This window comes from Colletotrichum karsti, assembly GCF_011947395.1.
Source record: "Colletotrichum karsti strain CkLH20 chromosome Unknown Scaffold27, whole genome shotgun sequence".
NCBI lineage: Eukaryota > Fungi > Ascomycota > Sordariomycetes > Glomerellales > Glomerellaceae > Colletotrichum > Colletotrichum karsti.
The window spans coordinates 567,434-590,151 of record NW_024065927.1 but is presented as its reverse complement, the minus strand read 5'-3'; the positions used below and the strand labels follow the sequence as shown (position 1 = coordinate 590,151).

At 54.3% G+C, this 22,718-nt stretch overlaps 6 protein-coding genes across 6 annotated transcripts; 3 read left to right on the top strand and 3 right to left on the bottom strand.

The window, feature by feature from the left end:
- Positions 1-279: 279 nt before the first annotated feature.
- Positions 280-1,726, top strand: CkaCkLH20_08317 (uncharacterized protein; the record flags this gene model as incomplete). The annotated part of the gene is made up of 5 exons (XM_038891032.1): positions 280-403; positions 468-498; positions 592-780; positions 847-1,219; positions 1,340-1,726. The coding sequence occupies 5 exons, from the start codon at positions 280-282 to the stop codon at positions 1,724-1,726; spliced, it is 1,104 nt and encodes a 367-aa protein (XP_038743795.1).
- Positions 1,727-1,937: 211 nt separating this feature from the next.
- CkaCkLH20_08316 (nacht and tpr domain protein) lies at positions 1,938-6,263 on the bottom strand (the record flags this gene model as incomplete). Its single annotated transcript, XM_038891031.1, has 1 exon — positions 1,938-6,263. The coding sequence occupies one exon, from the start codon at positions 6,261-6,263 to the stop codon at positions 1,938-1,940; it is 4,326 nt and encodes a 1,441-aa protein (XP_038743794.1).
- Positions 6,264-9,851: 3,588 nt separating this feature from the next.
- On the top strand, positions 9,852-12,886 carry CkaCkLH20_08315 (C6 transcription factor; the record flags this gene model as incomplete). Its single annotated transcript, XM_038891030.1, has 6 exons — positions 9,852-10,043; positions 10,330-10,793; positions 10,937-11,333; positions 11,395-11,729; positions 11,873-12,157; positions 12,247-12,886. 6 exons carry the CDS (start codon positions 9,852-9,854, stop codon positions 12,884-12,886), a joined length of 2,313 nt encoding a protein of 770 aa, XP_038743793.1.
- A 2,304-nt stretch (positions 12,887-15,190) lies between these two features.
- CkaCkLH20_08314 (DNA repair helicase) lies at positions 15,191-18,004 on the bottom strand (the record flags this gene model as incomplete). The annotated part of the gene is made up of 4 exons (XM_038891029.1): positions 15,191-16,522; positions 16,572-17,288; positions 17,345-17,794; positions 17,849-18,004. 4 exons carry the CDS (start codon positions 18,002-18,004, stop codon positions 15,191-15,193), a joined length of 2,655 nt encoding a protein of 884 aa, XP_038743792.1.
- Positions 18,005-18,565: 561 nt separating this feature from the next.
- Positions 18,566-19,707, top strand: CkaCkLH20_08313 (60s ribosomal protein l27a; the record flags this gene model as incomplete). The annotated part of the gene is made up of 5 exons (XM_038891028.1): positions 18,566-18,618; positions 18,877-18,995; positions 19,058-19,103; positions 19,398-19,596; positions 19,657-19,707. The coding sequence occupies 5 exons, from the start codon at positions 18,566-18,568 to the stop codon at positions 19,705-19,707; spliced, it is 468 nt and encodes a 155-aa protein (XP_038743791.1).
- A 622-nt stretch (positions 19,708-20,329) lies between these two features.
- CkaCkLH20_08312 (uncharacterized protein) lies at positions 20,330-22,112 on the bottom strand (the record flags this gene model as incomplete). The annotated part of the gene is made up of 2 exons (XM_038891027.1): positions 20,330-21,492; positions 21,551-22,112. The coding sequence occupies 2 exons, from the start codon at positions 22,110-22,112 to the stop codon at positions 20,330-20,332; spliced, it is 1,725 nt and encodes a 574-aa protein (XP_038743790.1).
- Positions 22,113-22,718: the final 606 nt, after the last annotated feature.

Here is a 22,718-nt window from a genome sequence, read left to right as displayed (position 1 = left end):
AGACGGAGACATGCGTGATGCAGCATCGGGAAAAAAGAGAATTGGCAAATGGGATGAAGTGGTTAAATTTGTTCGCGGCGCGATGTAACAGGGGAAGGGTGTCATTCGCCGCATCTCCGTGATCATGAAGGGATATTGCGGAGATCAGCTCCGAGGACTATCTTGGGGTAGGAGGAGACCAGTCAGTAAGGAGGATCTCACAACTCACACCTTTCGACCATGGATTGACTTTTCTTTCTTTCTTTCTTCTGACGATGGCATCGATATTCCGGATCAAAGATGGCATTTTGGGCACGATTTGTTTCCTACGCCCTGCTCGCAGTATGTGCATCGGCCTGGCGACATGCGAGCAAATCTGAGCTTGAAGAAGCCCTCAATGGTGGGCACGACACCTTAGTTGCATGTAAGCTATATCCTATCCATGGTTTTACGTCGAATATCAAACAGCATATTGACATGTGCGGTAGTTGTCGACGTAAGCTTCAAGTTCTGCAAACTGTAGGCTGAAATTTGCTGACATCATCTTCTCCCAACAGCCAGACAGGTACCACTCTCATCGTGCTTCCCGACAATCCGCTCATGACAGTCCAGTTGGAACAGCCAATTGCTCGAGAAGGAATGGGATTCAATCACATACTACGATAAAACAATCTTGAGCCTCAACTGCGCGGTAAACGCACATATCTGCGAAGAGCACGATGTGCGGTCGTTTCCCGCCATTCGATTGTACCGATCAGCCAAGACATTCGAATATTATCGAGGACCTAGGCAAGCAGGGGAGTAAGTCGCCGTACTTGAAGTTATGCACAAGCCGACTCATTCTAATGTTACTTGCTATGCGCATAGTATTACCGCCTTCGTTAAACGTTCATCACGCCCAGTTATCTCAAGTCTAGGCTTAGAAAACGTCACCGACTTCGCCTACGCCGATTCCGTCGTCTTCATCCTTCGCCTCACAGACCAAGACGCAGGCAAAGGTCTCTACAAGCGATTTCTCGATTTAGCCACTGACAATGCGCATCATTATTCCTTTGGCGCCATATCGCGCGACCCGGCAGATGGCCCATCGTCTCTCGACTGCTTCAATAATCTTGACCATTTCATACTGTCGACAACTGAGTTCTTTAAGGATGTCTACTCGCTAGATGATTTCCTGAAATCATGCAGCTCCCGTCTAGTTCCCGAGATGACCCACGGAAACAAGGCCGAATACAAAGAGGTACCCCAGTTCAATGTCTTATCCAAAAAAAACATTCCATAAGTTCTTTGTTCATAAACGCCAAAATCATGGAATTGGTCATTTTTACAATGAAACATAATATCTAACCTGGAATTGCAGAGCAAAACCAACGTCCTGTACTTCTTCGACTTCAACTCAGCCCGACGAGAGCAGTACGCCTTCCACATCAAAGAAACTGCCCGAAAATACGAACGAGATCTCAGATTCGTCACCGTCGATCCGCCCGCGTTTCCGGATATACCAGCAAGCATGGGGTTGAAATGGACTTTTCCCGCCATAGCGCTGCAAGATAGCAAGACTGGTCTCATGTATCACTCAGAGCAGAGCGATTCCATCACGCCTGGATTCGTGGAGAACTTTCTTCGATCTGTAGCCGATGGGAAGATTCAGCCTGCTTTTCACGAGTCTGTGGAAAGTCAACGCGATGAGGAGGTCAGGGTTGATATTGGTGATGGTCCGAAGGGAGTCGTGCATGATGAGTTGTAATCTTGGGTCGAAATTGCTCAGATACAGACTTTGAGTTTGGGGACACTTCGTTATGTTGGGAAATACGGCACGTGTCTTGCAAATTAGACTTTATTCCCTATTCTTTTACCCAGCGCGTCATCTACATCTTGCCGTCGCACTGCTATGCTATGTCTGTTTCTTGGATGCACTCATGCAGAATCTCTATCTACCTTATGATCAACCGCAACGTCTAGCTAATACCAAGCCCCAAGGCGGGCTTCGTCTGCACCCATCTCTGCCGTAGCGCTGACTTCCACTCATCTAGTTTCCGAATCTGTCCATCGACTAAAATCTCTCCAGCCTGAAGATCCTTCGGCAAGGGCGGCACGATCAACCACTCGTGACTCGCTTTGCACGGTGACGTGTGCCCGGGCGTGAAGTTCTGGCTCTTCACGGCCGTCCAGCAGGGAAGACAGAATTTCAGGTCGACGCAGTACCAGCACACCGCGAACTTATCGGAAGGCTCAAGAAGCTTGAGACAATGATCGCACGAGAAGTCGCGATCCTCGGAGAAGACTTTGGTCAGAGTGATTTGCTTCGTATGTCTCCGCGGCGACAGCCCGCCGATTCGGGGCGAGCTGGAGCGTCTTTCGGTAATGAGATGTCCGGCAAGACTCGTTGCTGCCGGGGGCGTTCTCGCGGATTGCCACAGTGCTAGCGCGTTGATCTTGTCACCTGCCGCGATCAAGGTCCGTTGCAAGTTGGCGATGCTGGTTTCGTCGTTTTGAGGCTCATCGTCTTCCAGGAGTTCCAAACTTTCGGAGATCAAGGCAGAGAGCAGCTGTCGGGCCTCTCCGTCTCTGTTTCGAAGGCGGTATAGGAGAATCAGGTATATCGATGCCTCATTGAAGTCGAATCCAGCCATGTGTAGCGGCACGTCTCTGTTCTGATACTTGCGCTGCTGCTCCATGAGCTCTTCCAGCTTCTTGATCCACGGATCTACCGCTTCGGATCGCAACGTATCGTCGGCTTCAAGTGCTTTGAGGGAGTATGCTCTCGCAAGTTGCTTGAAGGAGGCGATGTACTCGATCCGCACAGCCAAACTGCCCCTCGCCTTGTAGTCGAAGAAGCAGATGCCCTCCTGGATCTCGATGGCCTCGTCGTAATGTTGTGCCGCCATATAAATATTTCCGAGCGAGTTTCGAAGATAGAATGCCTTGCGTGAATCTTGAGCGTCATGAGCCGATACAATGGCATTTCGGTAGCGCTCTGCGAGGATATCCGTGTTTCCCGTCCTGGCAGCAGCCTGAGGGAACCAGTCACGAATGGAAGGATCCGGGATCTGGCTCAAAAGGAACAAGACGAAGCGGGAGTTACCCCTCTCCGTATACCTGCCGTCCAACTCTTCAAAGAGGCCAATCATCTCCGCGATGCGGTTGTTTCCGGCCAGAACCCTCATGTAGGCAGCTTCGGGCTCAAACTCGGGGGCATCGTACGCATTCCTGATGGCTTTGCGGCAGTATGCTATAGCGCTTTCGACTCTACCCATGCGGTTGTAGCACTCTGCGATCTGGGCCTGGTTCTTGTAGAGTCGCCACTTGCTGTTCTTGACTTCCTGTTCGGTCTGGTAGTACCCCTTGGCCATGTGATCCTGCTCTACAACCTCACACATGAGGTGAAGTTTGAGAGCTTTCTCGTAGTTGCCGCTCATGGCATGGCATAGACCCATTCTACCGCAACTCTCGACAATGTTTGAGTCGAGGTTAAGAGCCTTTTCAAAGTACTCCAAGGCTTTCTTATGCTCGCCAAGGTTGAGAAGAGTACTGCCGATTCTGCGGTACCAGTGTCCCGTTTGCTGATAGTTTGCCCAGTCGGTAGCTCTCTGCATTCTGTCCTCGAGTGAGACCTCCTGCCAGTGTAGCTCTGAGTAACTCCAGGGCTTGCCTTGCTCCAGGAGCGGCAGACACTGGACCACTCCGAAACAGAAGAGAGTCGGCATGTACATGCCAAATCCCTCTACAAGCCAAGCTTTGGCAAAGGTCCTTCCCATAGGCTCTAGTAGCCGTGCTGGACTTGTAGCCGCAGCGGTCGCCCAAGCCTTTTGCTCGGGGGTGAGACCGCTAACGACGTCTGCATCTCTCAGCCATTTAGAAACCATCTCGATGTTCTTGTCGGTCCAAATGTCCAGAGACTCTTCAAACAGGTTCGTCCAGGTGAGGAGAACAGTGGGATCGGTGAGCATGGTGTAAAGGCGTTTTCCAATGTCGGCTTTCTCTGCCACAGAGATCTCAGAGAGCTTGACATCTTCCAGATGCTCTGGCCAGTACCACGCGGCATATCGCTGTAAAGACAGGCCTTCATGACCTAATGTGAAGTATGTCGGGTCGGTGAAAATGCGAAGACAGGTCTTCAGGACATGCAACCTGGCCTCGGCTAGCTTGAAGCCGATAGCAGGAGACTTCGAATCAGCCCTCAGGTCTGTCGAGACATCCTCCCTAAAGAATTCCTTGACCGACATGTGGAAGAAAGTGACATAAGTCGTGCTCTTGTTTGAGAAGTACTCGATGTCCCTATCAGCCTCGAGGAAATCGGGGCTTGTTCGTTTGGCAGTGTCCAATTCAATGAGAGATAGACGGCGATGAAGCTCGTGACGGTCGGCCAGATCAGCAGTCGACAGTCCATCCTCGCGCTCCAAGGTGAAAAAGCACGAGAATTGACCTCTCAAAGACTCCTCGAGTCGAAATGGCGCATCTCCCATCTTGAGTGTCAAAATGGCCTCAATCTGCTCCAATGTGAGGCCCATCTCTGCCACCGAGACCCAGCGCAAGATCTCGTTCAGATCATCTGCTTCTTCTTGCGTGATGCTTGAACTGAAGCCAAGCACGGCTTTCTTAAGCATGCCGTTGATTTCCTTGGGGTATGACTGAAGGCTCTCGATGATTCTTCTCGGGTGTCGTATTCTGCTGAGTTCGGCCAACATGAACTTGGCCAGGATGAAAAGACCATCGACCTGCTTGACCATTGCGTCTATGATGCTGTCCTTGAAGTCGTCTGTGGATCCACGAAGAATCCGCGCGTTGCTGACACCTTCGACAATGTAGGACACTATATCTGAGCTGTTTCTTTCGGCTGTGACATGGATCGTTCGTAGTTGCTGGCCACCTGTAGAATCGTTGCCGAGATAGTCGTTGATATCGTCTGAAAGGCTTGGTCTTCCGATGAGGGCCACCTGAACCCTCGTACCATCCGCAGATTGCTGATTGAGATCATCCAGTAAGGACAAGAACTCATTGACCTCGCGGGGTTCGGCCTCATCTAGTCCATCAATGAGGACGAAGATGTGTCTCTTCCATCTGTCAGGCACGCATGGCTCAACGAGCAGCTTTCTGAACGCGCTCGAGACAGTCTTAATGTCGTCACTCGTGGCCACCTCGCGTATGAGTTGCTTGCCGTAAAACACATCCTGTTCGCTGATTTGGTACGCCATGTCTCGCAAGGCCTGCGTCATCGATCGAGATTCTGGGTTGTTTTGCTTGAAGAAGAAATACCCCATCATACTGGTGGTCTCCTGGGTATTGAGAAGCTCTTGGCCCCATGCGACAAGACGTGAGGTCAGATACGACTTTCCTGTTCCGGGGTTGCCTGCCACCCAGAGAAATCGAATATCACCAGCCAACCAAGCCTTCAGCGAGGGGTCCTCAAGAATCCAATCACAGGTACCCGGTGTTCTCGTTCTGTTCAGAGCCGAGAGGGTATCTTCCGGGTACACGGAGGGCTGGAGGATGCCCTTGAGCTTGTCTCGGTTCGATGACAGGGCCTGCTCTCTCGTTTGGGGCACACGAGTTTCTGCACGAAGGGTCTGGACGTTGACATCGACCCTGGACATCATCTCTAAAAGGCGATCCTGATTGGAGAGCGACCGTTTGACGCCAGCGCCTGTCTCGGCGATGACGAGACGCTCTTCTCCCTCCGTGAGAGTGGCAAGCTTCTTCATCGCATCTGGTACCTTGCTCTCCTTTCCAAATAGACGCTTGAAATATGACTTGAGTCGGCCACTCTTGACCTCGTGCGCTGCCAGGACGAAAATCTCAAAAATGGTGACAAGAATCTGGACGACCTTGTCGTGGAGCTCATTCGACATCTTTTGCGACACGTAGAACTTGAGTCGATTGGTAAAGTCCTGCATTTGGTCGAACAAGTCGATGATCGAGTCGTAGCATGTCGAGACGCCGTTGGCAGCATTCACCAGATACATGACTGCGGCGAAGATGGTTTGGCCGGGTGGGAAGATGTCCTCAGAGGCGCCAGCCAGGGCTTCACCGACGACCTCAAGCGGCTTACAGGCTGCGGATAGGCCTTGAAACAACTTCTGGCGCTTCTCGCGAAAACTGGTGAACTGTTCATTTTGGCGGTTGATGACGTTGAGGAGGTCTTCGGTTGTCTTCATGGGTGGGTTCATGTAGTCCTTGAGGTCGAGGCCCGTGGAGTCGGCATATTGTTTTTGGGCATCGGCGAGGATCGCAGCAAATTGCCGATTAATGCTGTCGGAGCGCAGCAACTGCGACTTCTCATCCATCTTGGGCGCTCAGTTGATCGTCAATCACCTGCGCGAGGCGCGCGTTTGTATCCCCGCGGGGCAATGGCGGGGTATCTCGTGTGTGGGGTCCGGACGGGGTCGACAATAGAAGCAGAGAAAATCGACACGTTACACGATGATCGCAGTGTAACCCGTCCTACCGTCCGAATGTTATATACCGGATGGGTAAGTGTGAAGAGCGGGAGGAGCGCGGGAGCGGCCGTGGCAGCACAGCCGGTAAGACAACCTAGGGTCAGGCTGAACGATGTTTGAGATGGTGGTGACAGACTGAGCCAACACGAAGCAGCTGGAGGCACCAATCAGTGTGAGGCAAATGAGCCACGCCGTCTCAGCGGGAGGCAAGTCAGGCGAGGCAAGGCGGTGACTGCAGGCCCCAGAAGTCTCAGCACGCGTGACGGGCCTGTCATGAGCTCGTCAGCTTATTGGACAGGAAGCGGGTGAAGCGGCTCGCTGTTTGTGTGGGAGAATGGAAGAATTGCAGATTTAGTGCGCAAGAATGAGGCGCGGCGCATGCAGAGTAAGCAGCGTAGGATTCAACGTGGGCCTCAAACGAGACGATACCTGCGCGGGGTGCTTGACTTGACACGCTGTGTCTGTAATTAGCATCGCGAGTGGTCAATTTGGGGTCGAGAGTCATGATCACGGTCGGCTTCGTTCGTCGTCGCTTCGCTTGGAGGAGGCAGCGACAGGCGAAGGCCAGGCAGCGGCAAAAACCAGGCATGAGCCACCGAGCTGATGAAGGAAAAGTGGCGATGGCATGCCAGTTCAGCCTTGCAAGTTCCTTTCCGATGCACTTTCTCTGTGCAGGCACCCAAAATGTGTCATCCTGAGGTGTGATTCGGCTAGATGAAGTGGAAGGTGACAAAATAAAAATAAGGCAGGAATAAAATAAAGAATTATTATTAGAATGCCGTCGCCGGTTTCCGAAGACGAGGTACGTACCTCCGGCCGAGTATCGGAGCGGATCCGGAGCTTCGGCCTCGGAGCGGACCGGTGGTTATGTCATCTGCTGATGTAAGCACGCTGTTTCGAGCTGAGGGCTCGGAGGGGTATCTTTCAGCCAATCAGAGCCGCCGGAGCGCGACTCCGGTCTCTGGGAAACAAATCCCCTCATTTTTTCCAGCTACGCGGATCTCGATCGTCCCCCTCAACTCAAGCTCCCGCGCCTGACAGGATGGAAATGTCGTCCCAACCATGCGGGCTTCCTGAATAAACCGGCAGTCTTCTCTAGCATCACCGGTCGGATTTTCCAAGAAACCTTCAGATGGCACGATAAAAGCCTGATCTATGTTTCCATTCGCAGTGGAACCTGCATTTAAAGCTTCGAAATCCCAACTTCGAACGAATCACGGACCTGGGTTTCGTACCCCTCAGAATCATCATGACCTCACTTCGCCTCGCACCCGCGTCTCTGGATTCCCGGATTTTGCAAGTAGTTTGGGGGATTATTTGATGGCCATTCATGTCTTGAGTTTAGTAGTTCTGTGCCTCTCTCAGTCATTTAAATGCCTTTCTCAGTCTTTGACAACCGTGATTCTACAAACAATAGACAAGCTGCAAATACTTCTGTTGAGGTTTAAGCTTTTGGTCACACGCAAGCCTGTGGTCAACTAACAAATCAACATGCCTGCTGAGTGAACCCGCGGAGATGCTTATTACAAGCCTTTATCGGTAAGCTTACTTGTGTTGCCGCCTTGCCTTGAGAGGGCTCTATCACTTGTCGTGTTGTAGTAGTGACTTGCGCAACTGACCTGCAATACCATAGTCGGCAACTAATATTCGCGTGTGGGTTGCTCTACGCGGCCAGAACAATGGAAAGGCTTCTTTATCGCTTGGAACTCCCGCGTGCCCGTGTTTCACAACCCAAGTATGACATCGGTGGCAGATCACGACAGCGTACCAAATGCCCTTGTGTTGGCATATCTCCCTGTTCAACATCTGTGAGGTGCATCCAGAATACGACATCAAAAGCTTGGGGCTCCGGGGTCGAGTCGCTCACACCCACGCGGCATGCAATTTCTGTCGATGGCCCTACTGCAGGCGATGGCTTCAGCCTTCGGATACACAAAGATGGAATCGCCGGGCTGCTGCTGCTCTGCTGCTGCTGCTGTCACTCTCTACCGCACTCGCCGCCGACTGCGCCGTGTCGATGCCGCTGATAAACCTGCCTCCCTTCATCTTGGAATGATGGGGTCATCCAACAGATTTATCGGTGAGACCCAATCCAGCACTTATGGCAGCTCAAAGTTCAGCGAATGACGAGGCACAGCCGCTTCTACGTATGGACTCTTGGTCACCATTGCATGCGGAGGTTGATGGAAAAGCTTCATCAATACCCTAAGACGGTAAGACCGAAATAACGACCTTCAAATCCGTTATCCAAGGACACCCATTCCACTACCTTGGTTCTTCAGGTGTCAGCCCAATGCTGTCGGCAGACCTGCCTCGCCTCGATTACCGCTGCTATCTCCCCAGCTGGAAGAACCTTTGATGACAAGGCCAATGACGAACAGCAATTGCGATAACGATGAGAGGAGCACCGTAGTAGGAAAATACGGCACGTCACTGAGAAATCCGGCAGATTTCTTCCTGTCTCATCTCCCAGGTCGAATGCAATGGAAGTTTCGATTGACGGCTCCGGGCATTGGTCTGCCCGCTGCCGTAAGTTACGGTAAGTACTGTTTGACTGATCGAGCTGGGCCGTCATGAGATCTTGCTCATTGGGAATCGTGAAACGGTTGAACACGTATCCTCCAGCCGCTTATCTGGGTATGTCTTCCCACAGCCCGATGTCAAAAACGTCTTCTGAACTGCTCATCTCAGCTCCGCAAAAACGGCGTCCTACCGGGGTTCAAATCGACGCTGGACTCACAGACACCGGACACACACACGGACAAAACGCAAAATCTCGACGGGATGATCATAAAAAAGAAGACGGGCGGAAAACTGGCCCAGGCATAAAATGTCGACTGAGTGCTGACTATCAGCAGCGAAACGGAGCGCAGCCAAAATGGCAAGCCAACTAACCCTTGCCGGGAACTTGCTGGGCAAGGGTGATGAACACAGTGTGAGCATTTTCCGAGTAACCCGTCAGGCCGCCATCCGCGTGAGAAATTGTTATGCAGGTACATTCACACTCGCATGGCATGGCGTCTCCCCTCCCCCATCCCATGCTAGCCGCTGGCAACACAACGCAAAGCCTCCCCTCCACTTTGACTTGTGCTCCCCAAGACTCGGTCGGTGTGTGTGTGCTTGTGTGTGTGTGTCTTCTCTCTGTGTGGTGTGGGCAGAGGGGGGAACCCTTTAGTGTGTACCTACTCTCTCGTCTGCAGATGGCGCAACATTGCTGTTTCTCTTCCTTTTGCGAAAATTCGTTCCCTCTCTCCTCTCTCTCCGAACACAAAAACTTAGTATCGACAACCGGTTGCAGCTTATTATGAAGTCATCTTCGCACACCGTTGTCGACTCACCTCCCTCTTTCCCCGATCGCTCCGCCGGTACCTCCACGGCCACCCCAGCAGTCCTTCTTCGAGACGTCCTTTCAGTCTCGCCACAACGCTGCAACCCATGCAACCGGAACGGAAATACAGAAGCATTCTTCCAGGTCCTCCGGCCAACAACCCGAGATCCCTTACTGACGACGATGGGGATGCCGCCTCCTCATCGGCGAGTGGAGGTCTTGGGGGCCAGGAGGGCTCCAAGAGGAAGCGCCGAGCCACGACTAAAGCCTGCAACAGCTGTCGGGAGAAGAAGATAGGGGTACGTTGTTCACTTCCGCCGCCGCCTCTTCTGCTCTGTCTGTGAGTCTTTGGCCGTCGTCGGGTTATGAGATTTTGCCAAAGACTCATCGTGGTATTGAACACCCGTCGTTCCATCTTGGTGTTGCGTAAGCGGGAACCGTTGCCCATGTACAGAGAGACACTGGTGTGGCAAGTAGTGTGTGCTCTCGGCAAAAGTCTTCTCTCTTCGTAACACAAAGACACATCTGATTTAATGCCTGTCGGTCAACAACCCTTGCCCATCATCCTACTGACATCTCTTCCAGTGCAACGGTTTGCAACCATGCAGCCACTGCCAGCGCCGCGGTCTGGCCTGCGAGTATGCGACCATATCAAAGACCATTCTCAACTCCATCCCCTCGGGGATGAAGCTGCTCAACGAATCGACAGCAAAGACCCAGAGGTATGCCGCAGAGCTTCTGAGCATTCTTCGCTCTCTCCCCGACGACCAGGTTCGAGACGTCCTCCAGCAGTTGCGGGCTGGGGGGGAGGCCTCGAACATCGTCGCGTCCCTCCGGGGACAACTCCATTCTGCTTATGACGTCCCCTTCCACGGGATCCTTCACGGGGTCCCACCTCCAGACCAGAACTCTCTTGAATTCGAATTGATGGTGCGTCACGCCATCGCTTACTCACCTTGGGCCCCGACAGAAGTCCCGCATCTCGACTTTGAGCTCTCTTCTTCCTCGAGGCCCAGCCAAAGTCTGTCCGTCGAGTCTCCGTCCACCGCGTAAGTAGCCACCCGCCGGACTCATCGTTAAGGAACTTGACAGTCCACCAGGCCAAAGCCGGAGTTGCATCTTGGCCAACTATGCAACGCGCTTCCTGTGTTCGTATATCCTCAACCGTTCTTCGCGGCTAATCCGTCCTCAGAGTCTCCCCCATGTCAACCGACACACCCTCCCCGTTGCCGCCAACAGAATCGGAATCATCGTTTTCCGGCCACAGGACCAGGATTCATCCGGAACCACGCGACAGCAGCACCTCAAGTCAGAGCCTAAGCGGGCCGAGCAAGTTCGGGAGCAGGGAGTCCGGCCTCCCAGATCTCCCCGTTCTGTGCGATGAAAGACTGCAGAAACTGGACCCATCGACGTGGACAAACGTTCCCATACCCCCCGAAGCAGCGAGAAGAGCAATCTCATTGTACTTGGAGACCGACCACACCATCACCGCCCTGTTCGACGTTGATCTCTTCCTCGACAGCCTGGTTTCGGGCAGCTCTCGATTCTGCTCCAAGCTGCTATTCAACTCTCTTCTCAGTTGGGCTTGCGTGAGGCTTTAATTTCCCCGTCGAATACCCGTAGCCGTGGACTCCTCTAACCAATCAACAGCAAGGTTACACTGCGTACGAGCCGGAGGCTTCCGCTTGGAGTTATGCCTTTTACGACGAGGCAATCCAGCTTCTGGAGGAGGATTGGAGGCTGGGTTTCGTAGCTCCGGTCACGGTTTCGGCATTGCTTTACTTGAGCATGTCGTCCATGTGTCACGCGAAGAACATGACGGATGCCTCGAAACACCTCGAGAGCGCAATCGACCTCGCCAAGAGCATCGGGCTCTTTGGCATCCCCGAAGACGAAATGGTGGAGGCATGGCCGGAAACCGGCGCGGACATGCTGTGGGAAAAGGCCACCGCACAAACTGCTTGGGGCAGTTTTGTCTACATCACGTACGTTTCAAGGAGTTGTTTTCTCAAACCCGCGGTTCCTTTGAGAGTCCAGCTTCTCCCCAAATATCTCCGGTGTCGATATTGACGGCTGCAAGGATACGATGCGTGCACGACCAGGCATGCAAAATCACTTTTCCGCCAAGGACGCCGATTCCAGGATACACGAACGACATTGGCGAAGCGCTGACATCGGATGAGCAGCAATTGCCAGCATATGCGGGGCAGACGTTCTCTTTGCTCTGCAAGCTGGTTCTCATAGCTCACGACATGATTTGGATGAATTATGCCAGCAACAGCGTACAGACCACGGCTCATTCGATGGTGGAGGCGATGGAGTTGGTGTACAGACGATACCTGGCGTGGGCGGACGATCTACCCCTGGAACTGGTGCGCAGCGGTGAGAGTGCGCATCACGTTCTCCTTTTGCAGTAAGTAAACTCTCCACGGACGGGAATCAGACGATGGGGACCGTCTTCGAAGAGATGGTCGAAAAGGGGGCTGACGAGAATATCCACAGCACCTACCTGCACGCCTTCGTGCTAGATCTATTTCGCCCCTTATTCCGACACGGCGACGCGATGCGCACCAGACTCGAGTCTTTCACGTCCCAGCAGGCCTCCCCGGAGGCAGTCTGCTCCGCGTCCGCCACCCAACTGAAAAGGATCGCCATCACGTACCTCCAAAACTGCCCGTCGGCCTCGTACAGCTTCCTCTGGCAAACGGCGCTGCTCTACGTCGCGAACGCGGCCCTCCGCGAGTCGGCCCAGGCGATCGACAGCTCCGAGCAGCGATCCGACTTCCGCACGTGCATCATCGGGTACCAGAAGCTGCAGCGGTGCTTCAGGCTCCCGCAGGCGATCGTCCGGGGTCTGCTTTCGATGGTGTTGCGGGAGGGGCTGATGACGTCCTCGGAGGCGCGGGCCATCATCAAGGATTCGGAGGAGAAGGGGAAACACCACCCGTTGCTGGAACCGATACTGGCGCCGTTCGTCGTCGACCTCGACATTTGCGTGGTGGATCGGTCGGCGGCGCTCGTCGACAGACTGGCGGCGGAATTCGACGAGATTGCGATACTCAACGAGTTCACGATGGTTACGGCGGGAAGGGAAGGCATGGAGAGTTCGGCTGACATACTCGTCTACGACGCGGACAGCTGAGGGGCTGGAGCGGGGGATGACGACGCGGCATGACATATACCCAAGTGAAGGCGAAATACGAGAGACGTGGTGGCTTGGTATTTGGACACGTTCTTTTCCAGGGGAACCTCTGTTGCGGCGAATATTAGAGCGGGAAAAGGGGCGTCATAAGAGAATGTTGAGACTAGGAAGAGCTACGTGGCAACATTGGGTGATGAGCTGAACAGGAAACAAGTGAAATGGATGTTGTCAAAATGTCAACAACGAATAGAATCATGAAAATGAAAAAGACACGACGTTGAATCAATCGCTCTACACAGGGTGTGCCTCCTCTACCTATCTTGATGACGATGTCTTGGCCGAAGCGCAGGTTTTCGAGTTCTCGCGGGTCCGAAACCGCCCGATACGAAAAGAAAACTCTCATGAAATTTGGATGCGATGAAAACAGGGCAAAAAGCCGGGAAACCACTGGTTGTAGAACAGCAGTCGTCGACGATGATTAAGCTGCGGCTACTGTCAGTACGTCATGGTCCAGCCCTTCCGATCCTCGCAGCGTAGCACCAGCTGACAGGCAACCGGCGAATGCCATGGAAAAGGAGGGGGGTTCATGGGTTACCAGACAAGCCGATATGGATCTAGATAGCCCGTGCTAGGCCTGAAGTCGCAACTCTTCCGTTGTCTTAAACTGGAGACTTTGAAGGCCGTTAACGAGAGGGTTTCGACGTGACGACGCTTGGAACGACGACAGCTGTATTGGTATCGGAACACAGGCGAGTTTGCAACAACTAAATCAGCCCGAAGTGCTGCCCGGGCATCGAGTCCCTTTTGTTCGCCACCAAAGATCGCATCCAGCACCATGGCCATGTCCCCCCTCAGTCTCCACAGGGGTCTCCGAGCTGGTCTGGGCATCTGAAGGGGGCCGCAAGGAGGTGTGGTAGCGGTGGTGTTGTAGCTGTCCATCAACCCTAGGGCCTCCCCGAGCAGCTGGATTCCGCGTTTGATTGCGTGAAAGGAGTCTTCTGCCCATAATATCGGCTGTCCGTCCAATCCCGTGGCGCCGTAAGGACAGTAAGGCGTGTGACAGCTGGACACGGTGCCTGTCAAGGGCTCGTTAGCTCAGATAATGATGCCCAACGACGAACGCAGAACGCTGCAAAGGCCATTAGAGTAGCAAGCAGGGGGGCAACAGGAGGAGCCGGGGTTTGATTTTCATCCACCAGAGACATTTCATTGGCGGAGTCCTCTCCGGTCGATCTAGATTGGCTGGAACGCCTCCCGTTCCATTCTCGAAACATCATTGGATGCTTCATCTCTGTGTTCGGCGTTGTGGGTTTGGCCCCTCGTCCGTTCCACGATGCTGCCTGACCGGAGGCGGCTCCGGGGCGGCAAAAGATCTAATTGGGGGTCTCACGTGGCGCCTCGAGCTAGGGAAGAATTGGTATATCAGCTCGTGTGTCGCCTCCAAGTAGCCAGTGCTCGAGGCATACGGCATCCTTACTGTCTGCCAGTACAGTTTCATCTCTGCGTCTTGGAAGCTTCTTGTCCCACGTGTGGTCTGGGTTGATCCCTCGATCAGCTCCGGAGTTGACTCCGATGTTTCGGTGCTCCGGTTCCTCTTATTGGCGAGTCCATCATGTTAACCTTTGGCATGAACTTTTCAGGGTCCTCCGGGAGGGGGAGGGCATCGACCGAATCGATGACGGCTTCCGCCTAGACCTGCCTTCCATGTTCAATTCCGTCCGGACCCTGAATGTTCATGCTCTTTTTTTGCTTCGCCGGCAGCCTTCATGACTTGGTTTTCTGGCAGCTGATATCTTGTTACAGCTCGTCAAAGTCCGAGCAACCCATCGTTCGATTCTGGTTCGATTTGCGGATTACACTTTTTCAACGCCTTCACGGTCCCTTCGCGTTACTCCGCATCGCTCCTGAGGCATTCATCGGAGTCCAAGGATGGTGATGGACGCGCTCCATCCCTTTCCAAGAGAAAAAGAAATATCAACTTGGCATCCCATCCCTTTCGACACTTCCTCCGGCCTCCAGACGCTAGTCAGTCCAATCCTTCTTTGTCGAGTCGGCGAATCAGCCAACCCAGGCATACCCCGAGGTCAATTCCAACAGCCGACGTCGTCGCAAACGCTGTATGCACACCACAGCCAAGCGCCCGGGGGCGTTTTGGTTCTTTCTGTTCCAGTACCCCCCTCGGAGTAGCTCCGAGGCCTTGGATTGGACAGCGAACTCGGAGATCTGGATGGCCGCGTCCCGTACCCGATAAGCAGCCACCATGCTGATTATGGTTCATTCTTAGCTATGCATAATTGCCCAACTTCATTGCGCGCTCGTCCGCTTCGACCGAAAGAACCCGCTCATCGCACCCATCAGCTGCGGCAGTCCTTTTTCGTGGCTGTCGCCGTCCATGCCCCCCCGAATCCATCCCGGAAGCTTCTTGCGAATCCTGTCCGTCCCATATCTGCGATCGACGAGAACAATGGCTGCGTAATCGCCCTGGTGCCGGATGGCTCGGCCGATGCTCTGGTTCACGGCGCGCATGCACGCGTTTTCGTAGAAGTCCCTGGCTGCCTGCTTCGCCGTCGCGACGGCCTCCTCTCTCGATATTTTCGTATCTGCCGACGGGTCGGTGAGCCGCTGAACGGTTGCGGTCTCGATGTACTCCGTCTTGGCCTTCCATTCGGGGGAGTTGATGTTGGGATACGGCAGCCCAACGATGACGACCAGTCGACCGAGCCGATCGGAAAAGTTGATGCCCTCGCTCATCTTGCCGCCAACCACGCTGAGGAGCAGGGCACCGCGGTTCTTGGAGGTTGCGCCCGGTTTGGATTCGCCGTCGCCTAGGATGGCCTTGCTGTAGGCCTCTAAGACTTCGTCGCTCGAGCCGCCGCGAGTCTCCTTGAAAGCCTGCTTTCGTTCCTGCAGACGTTCCCAGATGGACTTGGGTTCCCCGGGGTTCTTGGTCTCCCAGACGGCAACGACCTCGTCCAGGTAGCCGTAGCTGGGAAAGAAGATGACGACGCCGTCGGGCACGACGTTACACATGTTGAGGATTGCGAGGCCTAGCTGGCTGACCATCGCCTTGTCGCTTCTCCGCTGGAAGCTAAACTCAAAGGTGCAGCTGACGTCCCTATTAGGGGTTGGTCGTGTGCCTGCTAAAGTCCATACGCAAAGGTTTGACGGCGGGATAACGTGTCCACAGCTCAGAGTCGTGAGCTTGGATTCGGAGAGGTAAGGGAAAAGATGGGACTTGTAGTCATCGAACGGTGACATGGTGCCGCCAGCGAGGATGACCGCCCTGGCGCTGGTGGCGATGGACGAGAAGGCATGGGTAGGTGACAGCAAAAGGTAGGAAAGTTGAATGTCTGGCGGATTAGATGGAATCTTCTCGTAGAATATGCGACCTTCTGAACTGAGGTTGGTGAGAGATATGAGAAACGAAGATAGAATGTGCAGGACCGGCGTAGATGACCTCGATGGTGCCTTGCCAGGGTTTGCTTGCGCAGCTTCTTCCTCGACGTGCGCAACATAGCTCTCGATCTTGTACGCAAGCTTCGAGTCCTGAATGTATTGAATCAACTTGAAGAGGTTGATCTGGTCCACGCCTTTGCAGCGGAGGAGGACCTTTGAGTCGACGATGCCGTGAGCGTTCTGCAAACTGGTTAGAAGGAATGAGGAGCAGCAAGCGTAAAAGTCTTACCTTAAGCTTCACAGCGCCGTCCATCCACTCAGTAAGGCCTTCGATGACCCTTCCAACCTGCCCAACCATGACGCGGTTCTCGCCTTTCAACTTCTTGCCGAATCTCTTGACATAGACACCCAGCATCTGGCGCGCCCTTCTGAGCTCGCTCAGCTTGACTTCAGACGCATAGACGTTGGCAACCGCATCCATGATGTTATGCGCCTCGTCAACAATTACCACGTTGCCTTCCAGCTTGATGCCGAGGGCGTCTCTGGCATTCTTCTGGAGAAGCAAGGGGTATGGCAACGTAATGATCTCGGCGCCAGTGATGGCCGCTCTGGAAGCATAATACGGGCATACAGAAAGCTTCTTGCCGAGGTGGTACAGGTCTTCGATGTCGGGCAGTGTGGCGTGGGCTGTGTCTCGAAATTGGTGCGTCTGGCTGATATTGTCTTCCTTCAGCGTGTAGGGACATTTGTCCTTGGCTTTGGGCTTCTGCAGCTCAGAACAGCGGTCATTGATCGCGGGCAATGTGCCTAAGCGTGCGACGGACGGATTGATGCAGAGTTTCTGTCGTGACGATAGGGGCAGATGCTTGATCGGCTCCTTGGCAGGACGCGAGTCTTCACTTTCGGCGGGTTTGATTGATGGTGGCATAGACGACGGGAACTCGGGGCGTCGAAGTTCATGAATGAATTGCGTGAGTTGAGAATGCGTTCTTGACGTGTAGTATATCTGATCACATTGATGTTACCGACGCGCTCGCCGCCAGCAAAAGGGGGCTTGCGCACCTTGACTCCGTCCTCGACCTTGTCCTCCTCCTGCTCCATCTTCAAGCTTCCCAAGCCAAACCGCGTCAGGATGTCTTTCGTCTCCTTGCTGAGACCAGACATGGCGTCGCCGTCATTGGCCGCCCCGGAGTCGTCGGCCTCGTCAAGCAGCCACTCGTCATCCTCGTCGATGTTGGCCTTCGACTTCGAAGGACCATCGTCGAAGCGACGTCTTTTGGCGCTGCGGGCTTCGAGGACCTTTTCCTTCTGACGGATCTGCTCCAGCTTCTTCTCTCGCTCTTCCCAGGTGCGCGACAGTTCCTCCCGCTTGCGCCGGAGCATTTGCTCCACGATCCAGTCGGGCTCATCCTTGAAGTCGTCCATGTTGACTTTGAGCGAGGCTTCATGCTCCTCGAGACGCTGATTTCGCAGCCATGTCAACGACGCACAGATGAGCGAAAGAGATTTGCCCTTTTTGATGTCAGTTAACTGTACTGGTGTCGGTGCTTCGAACTGGTCACCTACCGTCCCTGTTGGACTCTCCAGAATGCCAACCTGGCCGTTACCACTCTGGAGTACTCCGTATGCTGTCTTCATAAAGTCAGTCTGCACGTCATATGGTGTGTACGGATGGTTGAAGTCGATGCCCTCAGGCACTGGCAGGTCACCGCCTGCAGCCATGGCGAGGGAAGGCGCATGCACCTGTTTAGAAAACGAGACAGAAAAGTTTGCGATGTGTTGGTAGGAAAGCTCGCCGTTAGATATAGGAGCGATGCGTCTCTGTTGCAACTGTCGAAGTGGAATATCAGAGGCAATTGACTGGTTGGGAATGGCTTCAATCAGATTGGACAGTGACAGTGACAAAGGGATGATGAAAAACAAAGACCCACCGGAGCTTCTCTCCCGGGGGTCGTCTCGGTGAAGAAAACGTTCCAGACCCTTTTCGGTCAGCTTCCCAGGGTGAGCAACGCACAGACCGAAAAACAAGCGAGGCCAGCCCTTTTCCGCTGACATAACACAAGCACAACCGGCAAAGTCGAAAAAAGAGGCCAAAAGCACAGACCACCCCTCGCCCAAGAAAATATTCTTAGGGTTGTCCTGCCCTCCGCCCCGCTTACGCCCCGGAGAAACCTGCCGGGCGCGGACGCAACACCCTCACAAATTCCTGCGTCTTGCGACCTCCGTCGAAAAAATCCCCATCCGCGATACCAGCAAGACGACCACCGATCAAGAACCGTCGCCATGCCTACCCGATTCTCACGCACCCGCAAGCAGTACGTTGTTCAATCCAATCCGTTTTCCGAACGTCCGCCATGAGAGATTGCCGAGATTCGTCGTCGCCGCGGTTTGATTTCGTTGGAAGGGGAGGATTTGGAAGATGTTGAAGGGATCTTTTTGTTGTGAGGGCATGAGGCCACGATCGAGGGAGGGGAGGGCAAGATTGGGCCACAAACAACCGACAACGACGACGGCGACATCGACACGAATCTCGCTACTCGGGAGGAACAGCTCCTTGCAATTTGATCACGGAAGCTGACTTCATTTTCCTACAGCCGCGGTCACGTCTCCGCCGGTCACGGACGTATCGGCAAGCACCGCAAGCACCCGGGTGGTCGTGGTCTGGCCGGTGGTCAGCACCACCACCGCACCAACTTGGACAAGTACCACCCTGGTATGTCTCGATTCTTGTCTCCGGGAAGCGTCTGAGGCAGTCTGGCTAACGTTCGCGCGCAGGTTACTTCGGTAAGGTTGGTATGCGCTACTTCCACAAGCAGCAGAAGTATGTACACCCCCGACTCCGAACGGCGTGAAAGGCTTCCCGGCTGTGCTCTGCGGTTTCGACTCCGACATGACATTTTCGACAACCACGACGCGCTTCGGATTTGTTTGATGGACCCCGCGCCAACTTGTGGGATGGAATTCACGGACACGCATCATCGGAGGGCATGTCACCCGCGCACATCTCGATATCTCGAAAAATGCCGTCGCTGCCACGAACCGCAGAGCACACCGCGAGACCTCTCACCCGAGGATCCCCTCAGTTGTCGCGTCACGTACTAACCCCGTCCCGCAGCCACTTCTGGAAGCCCGTCATCAATCTCGACAAGCTCTGGACCCTCGTCCCCGCTGAGAAGCGCGATGAGTACCTCGCCGGCAAGAAGGACACCGTCCCCGTCATCGACCTCCTCCCCTTCGGCTACTCCAAGGTCCTCGGCAAGGGCCGCCTCCCCGAGGTCCCCATCGTCGTGAAGGCCAGGTGGGTCAGCAAGCTGGTACGTTGCCCTCCTCCCCCCCATCTTTCTGCATGACGTGACGACTGACACGACTCACAGGCGGAGAAGAAGATCACCGAGGCCGGTGGTGTCGTTGAGCTGGTGGCATAAGATTGTTTGGGAATAGTTCCGTGGGGAAACATACCAAACAACCAAAAAAGGACTACTTTGACGTATTGGGAATGACGGCCATGCAGCCTCGGAGCGGGCGGCGGAACCCGCTTTTTATGTCACAAACTTGCGCGCTTGGCGGGACATGGGAAAGGGCCCCAAGGGACGGCTTTTCGCATTGCATGAAGATCTGACTTCCAAGGAGTTAAACCGAATAAAAAAAGGCTCTTGATCTCTCAACATCATCATGGCGGGGGGTCGGTCATCATCGTCAGTCCCGTGTCACACATGGTGGCGCGACGCCGGGTCGCGTCTTTCTTGTCTTGTTTGGGGGCGGCGTCTACGGTCTGGGTCAAGTCGGACGGACGGGTACGATTGAAATGGTATTACTTTACGTCGACTGTCTTGTGTCGTCCTACTTGGTGCACTGCTTGTTTGCCTGCCTGCCTATTCCCCAATGCTTTGATGCTTCATGGTATCGTGATGAAAGGCAGCTTTGGAATCTGCCAAGCCTCCCAACGCCATCCGCCCACCCGCCTCGTACAAATACATAGATGCCGTCACTGCCGTCCGGGGTATGAACATTGGTATCACTGTCTCATTTGATGCCAAAATATTACCATTACGCCTCCAACATGTCCATCTCGTCATCCTCCGTCTCCACCGAGGGTTTGGGCTCTGGCTCCCGCAAGAACGGGTGCTCCAATGCCTCCTTGGCACTGATTCTCCTGGCTGGGTCGAGCTCCAGGCAGCGGCCCAAGAACTCGACGGCCAACTTCTCCTCGTCAGTCAGTGGAATGCCGGGCTGGCCGTCCTTGCCGCCGTCGGTACGACACGTTGACCACAAAATGATCTTCTCCAGCGAGAAGCCTGCACCGCCAACGGTGGGGATGTTGGTCTCGAACATGGCGCCGTGCAGGAGGCCGGCCATCTTCATGCGCTTGGTGCCGAAGATGGTGGCGATCTCAATCATGGCCTCGACGTCGTCGGCACTATTGAAGAACGGAAAGCGCTTGCTCATTATCGTCAGCAGAATGACACCCGCGGACCAGATGTCAATCTTGGTCGTCTGTTCTGTGCACTTGAAGAGAACCTCCGGGGCACGAAAGCCTCTCGTGCCGGCACGGTTGGCTCGCCGCGACGGTCGAGTGTCCGTTTTGGGGTAGCCTTGTTGCGGTCCGTTGTGCGATGCCGCGGGGCTGTTCTGTATCCTGTGCTTGCGGACCTCTTTAGTCTCGTGGCACAGGCATGGCTTGCTGTCGGATCCCTCCCGCTCTGCGAGACCGAAATCGACCAGCACACCGCGGCGTGATTGGGGATCGTAGAGAAAGTTCGTGGGCTTGATGTCGCGGTGGAGGATCTTGTGGTCGTGGACGGCCTTGAGTGCAGTGAACAAGCTGCGGAGGTAAATGACCATGTCCGAGACCTTCATCTGGCGGAAGTAGTCACGGAAGTCCTCGTGGCGGAAGTAGGGTAGAATAGCGACGACCTGATCGGTGCTGCGGAAGGCTGTTATCAGAGGGCAGACTGCAGGGCAGTTTCGTAGGTCGTGGAGCAACTCCAGCTCGTTCAGGATGCGGCTGGGACTCGACGTGACGTAGATCTTCTTGATGGCAACATAGCGCTTGCGGCGTGGCTGCTCTCTTGTGGTTGGTGTGTTGCTGCCGTAGCGCTTCAGCGGCGGGGTATTCCATTTTGTTCTCGGGTCGTCCTTTTCGATGTCCCAGTCGTTTTCGTATCTGTCGTAGCAAACGTCCTCGGCCTTGTATACGGTTGAAAATGTGCCTAGGAGGAGATGTCAGCAATTGTGCATGCAAATGCAGAAATACCATTGCAGGCGTACCTTCACCAATCCTCTTGATCAGGCGGTACCTTTGATTAAAGGTGGGAAAGTCGTCTTGGAGACGCTCAATGTCGCGCTGTGTGTTGGAGTCGACAACATCGTCCTCGTCGGAGCTCTCTTCTGAAGCGTCTTGATCGTGGTCGTCGGCATCATCGTCTTCTTCGACCTCGGTCTGGTGCTCGGAGCCAGCGACCATCTCAGTGTCCTCGGTGCGAGCGTGTGGGGGATCCTCGTGGATTTCAAAGCCCTCTCGACTTCTTTTCCTCGTGGCGGTGGCCATGGTGGCAGCACCTCGATCTCGTGTGGTTTCGTCGTCGGCGGTTACTGGGCGATGGGCCAATTGCAGTTGAGCCTGGGGCTGAGGCTGAGGTTGGTTGTTGGCGGAAGTTGGCCCCGGGGCATGGAAGGGAGAGTATGCCTTTAAGACACTGTCTGGGGTGGCCCAGTGCTCGACGTTCAAGGCCTGGCCAAAGCGAGTCAATTGGTCGATGGCATCCAGATTGGTGTGGTTGGGTTGATTGAAGCCAGCTGAGGAATCCCGCTGGGTCGAACACTGCGTCATTCGAGGCGGGAGTTTGGGGGTGACGCGAGGCGAAACGAGACGGGAAGATGTTTATGTAGTGACGGCGCCAGCCAAGTGCGTCGGGTATTATTTGTTTGGTGTAATCGGCGGTGCGATGTGGTCGGCCGTGGCGCTGCGTATTGGTCGATTGGGTTTTGCTTAGACAGGTACGGTACTTGGTGCTTCGTAATTGCTTGTAATTGGGGAAGAGGGCAATGTCTGTGGGCAGTTGGTGTCGGAGTGTCACAGCGTAGTGTCTGGTGGTGTTGAGTGCTGTGGTTGGTATATTGTGTTTCTTCTTTCCTTCTGAGAGAGCCAGGGCAATGTTTACATGTGTAAATAATACGACATTTCCAATAGAAGTCGAAATCGTAAGGGTGCTGCTTTCTCCCGCCGTCATAAGAAATCTTTCTGAGGGCTCTTGAGGTGCACCTGCTGCTCCTGCTGCACTGGAGTCTGGGCTTTTCCAAGTGGAGGGGTACCCGCCTGACCCGTCCAACCGTCTTCCGCCATTTGAGGGTACGTATCGAAGCTAGCTCCACTCCTTCCACGCGATGACCAATGGAAGCCATCATGAAAACCCCGCACCATCATTTTGGGACGAAA